Genomic DNA, 6,000 nt, shown 5'->3' with positions numbered 1-6,000 from the left:
GGTAAATAGTCTTGGAAATATTTAATCTTTCATTTAGTTCTTATCATGAAGGAACCATTTCAAATTTAATGCACTTTCATTGCTCAAAATATTTAGAAAACTTGGGAAGCCTTCAATCCTTGGCTTCTTTGGAATGTGGATGATTTTAGAATTATGATTTTTATCAACTAGCAATCTCTTAGTGGCCTCCTATGATTATTTGACAAGATGGACTCTCATCCAAAATTCTTTGGGTTCATACATTGAAGATTTTTCATAGAGGAATTTGCTTCAATCATACCTCCTCTCTAAATTGACATAATTTGGATGTCGAGACCTTACTATAAGGTAAAAAATAAGCTTTCTTCTTATGATAATGAATACTTCTAGGTCATTGGTACTTGTATTCCTTTAGAAATGGTTCACAAATTTTTTATTTGGTTTCCTAGGAATAGTATCTTGACACTTCTTTTATGATTTACAAGTCTCTCAATGGCTAATTATGTCTTTCAATCCCTATTTTCTAATGATTCAAAATCTCAGTGAATGGTGGAATTTTCAATCTAATTCCACTCAACAACAATGGCTACAACAAGATCCATGACACCCTCAAGACCATTATGGTTAGGAGTCACAAAATTGTTAAACAACCTGCAATGGTTATGAATACCATGGTGAATTGTCTGGAACAACCGGATAAGGTTGTTGTTGTTATTGGTGATGAAGTGGAGGTGGCTCAAAGTGGTGAAGGACCCTGCAAAAGGACTCGAGGGAACACGAAGAAAAAGGCGGCCTTTCAGAATTTGGATCATAAAGCTATGAAGGTTGCTGCTGATACCATGAATGCCCCTGAGGCTGAGGTCGCTGAGACCCTCAGAAGCCTAATGTACTTGGGTTGTTTTCTGTTGCTGGTTCTTTTTGTGTCTAGGTTTGGTCTTTCTGTTGTCTTTTTGTGCCTGGTTGGGCTTTTGCTGTCTCTTTGGTTGCTGCTTTTTATGCCTATCCTTGCAGCCTGTTTTGTTTTGGATGTTGCTTTTTGATTCTATACGTCTTAGAATCATTTTGTAAAAAGTTTCAAAACCCCTTCAAAACCTGTTTTTGCCTTAATCCAAAACAATGCAAGTTTATATAATCTAGTCGACCATTTTGTAACCCAAGCTTGCTCATTTTTCTTGGTGTCTCCTATATCAAAATCTCCCCATTGGATCTTGTTCAATCTATCTAGGAATTTTAAATCCCCTCCATCCTCTTTAAGGAAACCTACAAACTCTCAAGCATCTTTTCTAGTTTTAACGACCCAAGATGCTTGATTTTAGATTCATGACTTCTTTGAGCCTTTATCTTGGTGCATGATTCTTCTTGATGACTTGCCTAGAATTATATAGCCATATCCAAAATCTGCATGCTTTTAGAGTGGAGATTCTATCCAATATAAGGAAAGATGGAAATGTTGCTTTATTTTCTAGAGCCTTTATGGATACTCATTTCTCAATGTATTCTAAAGTTGTGATGTGTTCTAATGTTCTACTATAGATCTAGGTGCAAGCTATTAAAATTGTATTGGAGATTGCATTCTTGCAAACTCTTATTGAACTTTGGAGAAATACTCCATATATTATTACACATTTGCCACCCACTCCTTCAGAGAAAAAAAATAATTATAGTCATGATATATCAGACACCACTCTCATGGCTTACATGGCATTCCTTTACAGAAAGGACATGGTTGGTCCAAGCTATAGACATGTGGTTATTCTATAACTTCTCAACCTCATGGTTAATGTATTTTTGAGTGAACATACAATGGAAATAGCCCCAATTGGCCCTTATTCTCTTGTTTATGTTGTTTCAACTACACAAGAAAAATACAAATGAAGCATTATGACTTGGGAGCCAACATTTATTGACATTATCTATCAGATGGTTATATGATCCCTAGGTTTTTCTTCTTTATAATTTTTTTATTAATTCTTACAGTCTTTTCTAGATGTAACTCAATACTATTTTTTCTTTAAACTACTGTATATTATATTTTTTTATAAATTAATATAAATTTAATTATTTATTAAAAATAATCTTAATCAAACATTCCTCTTTACACTATTAATTTATTTATTGAATTCTTATATATCTATTTCAATTATTCAACTGATTTTAACACTTTATTTTAAATTATATTATTATTTATAGAAGATTGTAATCCACTCTTCTTTTACAATATTATACAATTAATTAAAAATTATGAACAATACCCTTAAATTTTTGAAACCTCATTCTATTCCCCAATATATAGGATCACTAGCTTGGCACATGCTTGATTAGTATCAAACCTTCTCATACTAAATTTTATCTTTACGCTATTAGATAACACAAATGAAGTGGAAAAATGTCACTGAAATATTGTAGAAAACAAGTAGATTGGTGTTTCTTTCCCTAGGCGAAAAGTGTGAACAAAAGTGTATTGTGATTACTCTTCCTCATCCACATCTGTGACAAATTTGCCTGTCCCTGGATTCAAGGCAGCAACAAAGAAGAAGAGAACATTAAACAGAACCAGAGGTTCTATTTCTGTCACTGGGATTCCTGTCTCAATGTTTAGCTGTGCCAAAGCTCCCTTCCCTGTTATTATTTCTCCAATTAGGGAGAAGGCTATTCCTAACTGAGCCAACCTCCCAACAAACAGCTCATTTGACTTTGTAAATCCAAACAGAGGCCCTGGATGAAAATTGAAAGCAACAGATGAAGTATTAAATTTTCCATTCAGAAGAATAAAATTTGGACAATGAACTCTCTTTTGCAGTTGCCTGCAGACGATTCAATAGACCCAAGTTAAACATGTTAATACATTATATATATATCTTATGGATTTATCTAAGTAAAATGACAATCACTGGATGCAATCTAAAACACATATATTTAATTCCAAAAACAATTATCAAATGAGACCTGAAACATATATACTTAATTTCAAAAACAATCTTTTCAAACCTTAAACATCAATTCAAAACATATATACTTAATTCTGAAAAAATCAATTACTTATTTTAACTAATTTAAATTGATATTCAATATCAGAATTCAACTTCACAAAAATTGTATGAAAGGAGAAAACCACTTAAACACAATTTAAAAGCTTAACTTACAAACAAGGTATTAATGTGGAACAAAATTCTACCATAGAAATAAGTAGCAAAAAGTTGAAAACTAAACATCTAGATAACAATAATTCGAGGGTTGCAAATTTTATTAAGAAGAAAATGGAAGGCACGCTGTTTGGAGAAATTGCTATCCAGCCATTAGGATGCACCATGTCATTAATGGCTGGATGTTGCACTAAAGTTTTGACTTCTCATCGATGAAGATCATTTACAACTTGTTCAATGTACTATCATCTCGTAAATTTAACAAAATTCTTCATCATTGAGAAGTCAAAACTTCAATTATGTTGCATCCAACCATCAATACCATGATGCAAATTGATGACTGGATAACCATTTCTTCATTTTTGCAATTATAAACCAAAATGGAAAATAATTTCGTAAGGAAAAAAAAAATTCGGGAGATAAAAGAAACGAGATCTGTACCTCCTTCTTTGAGGCCGAGGGCAGCTCTCAAGCCTTTCCCAGGAGCGATGACAGCCTTGTCCAGGCCAGTAGGCTCAACGGGCTCGTCGACAAATTTTCCTCTGTCTCCCAGGGCTCCAATGGCTCCTAACAGAGTGAAAAGAATGAAGAAAAGCAACAGAGGTTCTGCTTCGTATATGGGAATCCCTGTTTCCAAGTTTAACTGAACTAGAATTCCCTTTCCTGTTATTGCCTCTCCCAATAAAGAAGCCTGTCTCACACAAAACAAAAATTATAATCTCCAGAAAAAACATATATACCCTGACATTTTACTGGACTGTGAAACAACAAAGACTGTTCAAGGGACAATAGTGTAGTTATATTTGGGTAATGCCCTCTTAAAGCTATCTTTCTATACTATATGGTATAAATACTGCCCCTAAGCTTAGTTCACATCTTTGAAATTGATTCTAAATAGCTGTTTGTATGGGGAAAGTGTTGAGAGTGTGAGGTTCAATGATCTTCTTTTCTTCTGTTTCTTTATTTTTTTGGTGTTTCTTCATATTTGAAGAAGTGAATATTTATATAAATTATATACAAATACAAGAAGAAGAAGAATTTAATGTGGTTCATCAATTTGACTACATCAAAAAGTAAGGACATTAATCTTTATTATTTATTGCGGTTTTTCTTTTATATATATACAATACTGTTCAAGAGAAGAGCAAAGGACAAAGAGAAGATAAAATGAACAATTGAACTTCATATCCAACAAAAAGATGATTAAAACACTTGGAAACACGAATGCTTCAAGACTCATGTTTGGGAAAAGGTACCATAATTATGTTACACCAAAAGAAGCCTTAATAATTGAGACCCAGGCATGAGAATCTTGTCTAGTTATTGGTATAATCTTCTATTTCTGAATAGAAAACAAAGTAAGGTAAGACTTGAACCCAACATATAAAATTCACAATTTCTAGAAAATAATAGAAAACCATTTTTCAAAGTAGTCAGCATTTAACTGCGATCTTGCAGCAAATAGAACTTACATGAATGATAAGCCCTTTCAAACCACGATACCTCCAAAATATTAGATCAAGAGGTGAAGATAAACTTTGGCAGCAAGGACCTAACATCAAGAGTATTGACCACGATGGCAACTGGTATGAAACACTAGTCCTAAGACTCTGGATTAGAAAAAGTACATTGATGATATAAGGCAAAAACTTCTGCTGGATTAATGATATAAGAATGTGAACTAAAGTATGGAGCTTGGATCTAACAGTCTATGCAGCTTAACCATACTAATAAATCTTAACAAATGTGGTTCAACAATACCCAAACTTCTCTTAAAAAGACAGACCATAACCTCACCAAAACTTACCAATTCAAAGAAAATCTATCAAACAGAATGACATTTACGACATTTACTGAGAAAGGCATAAAAATCTTACAGCAAAGCCAATCATGGCTACTCTGCCCACGAACAACTCATTAGCCTTGGTAAAGCCAATTCCTCCAGAAGTTCCAAAAATGCCATCCTCCACTTTGGGCTTCTCCACTTCCTTAACAACACCTCTCCCTCCCCTTTTAGGAGGATCAGCTGGCTTGCTCTTTGAACGAAACAATGCCAGTGTCTTTAGAGTACTATGTCTACTCTTCACAGGTAAACCTAGCTTTGAGCCTTGAATCTGCAATTCTAGTGTGAGACCTTTAGCACTGGGCAGTGAAGGTAGCAGCTGCCTTCTGCTACTTACTGAACAAGCAACAGCTCTAGACATTAGAATAGACTGTGCCATCTTGATTCTTACCAAATCAATAGGTCCCTCCTCCTGCTTCTTTCTTCAATATTTAATTGTGGAATGGGAGATAGCCCTCTTAAATTCGAGAAGTGTGTAGTTAGTTCAAGTTAAGACTTTGGTGGAAGCAGGAAGAACCACGATTTTGAAGCATGACCACCCACTTTTTCTTCTTTCTATCTCGTTTATCCCTACCTTGTGTTCACGTGATTAGAGCCTTACAATGCTTAGGTCATGTGGCTTCAATTCAACCTTAGCTTTCAATTAATGTTCTTAACAGATAGCATATCTGTAAACAAAACTGTGTATCCTGCATGAAGTAGGCTTATTAAGCTCAAGTGTTCCTATCTATGGAATGGAATGACGACACATGATATGTTTGTTTGGAAGACAGCACATAGATGGCAGGAGATGGGCTTGAAAAGATATTTCATTTAAGAGTTGTAAGATATTTGAAGGGAATATGGTTAACCTATAGGATATGATATTGTAGATTTTCTCTTGGAAAGATAGTACTAAGGATTTGCATATACAAGGAGTGGGTGTTTTGAACTCACTTTCCTACAATTAAAAGGAAAGAAATAATGGTGATTTTTGTAGAAAAGGTTTACAAATTAGGTTGAACAAATTTTGAACATATTTTTTAAATATTTATC

The 6,000-nt window shown here is 34.0% G+C and overlaps 1 protein-coding gene across 1 annotated transcript; it reads right to left on the bottom strand.

The window, feature by feature from the left end:
* Nucleotides 1-2,353: 2,353 nt before the first annotated feature.
* Nucleotides 2,354-5,754, bottom strand: LOC131076959 (photosystem II 22 kDa protein 1, chloroplastic). The gene is made up of 3 exons (XM_058014311.2): nucleotides 5,000-5,754; nucleotides 3,564-3,813; nucleotides 2,354-2,694 (listed from the first exon to the last, which is right to left on the bottom strand). Exons 1-3 carry the CDS (start codon nucleotides 5,342-5,344, stop codon nucleotides 2,447-2,449), a joined length of 843 nt encoding a protein of 280 aa, XP_057870294.2. The 5' UTR covers nucleotides 5,345-5,754; the 3' UTR covers nucleotides 2,354-2,446.
* Between the last annotated feature and the right edge of the window lie 246 nt (nucleotides 5,755-6,000).

Source organism: Cryptomeria japonica, chromosome 9 (assembly GCF_030272615.1).
Source record: "Cryptomeria japonica chromosome 9, Sugi_1.0, whole genome shotgun sequence".
Lineage (NCBI taxonomy): Eukaryota > Viridiplantae > Streptophyta > Pinopsida > Cupressales > Cupressaceae > Cryptomeria > Cryptomeria japonica.
Note: the sequence above shows the minus strand (reverse complement) of the source record. Positions and strands in the feature narration are given on the sequence as shown.

Coding starts and splice junctions, on each gene's coding strand:
- LOC131076959 (XM_058014311.2), bottom strand. CDS start 5,344: ATGGCACAGTCTATTCTAATGTCTAGAGCTGTTGCTTGTTCAGTAAGT. Junction 3,814..4,999: donor TAGCCATGATTGGCTTTGCT/GTAAGATTTTTA, acceptor TGTGTGAGACAG/GCTTCTTTATTGGGAGAGGC. Junction 2,695..3,563: donor CCTCGGCCTCAAAGAAGGAG/GTACAGATCTCG, acceptor ATTTTCATCCAG/GGCCTCTGTTTGGATTTACA.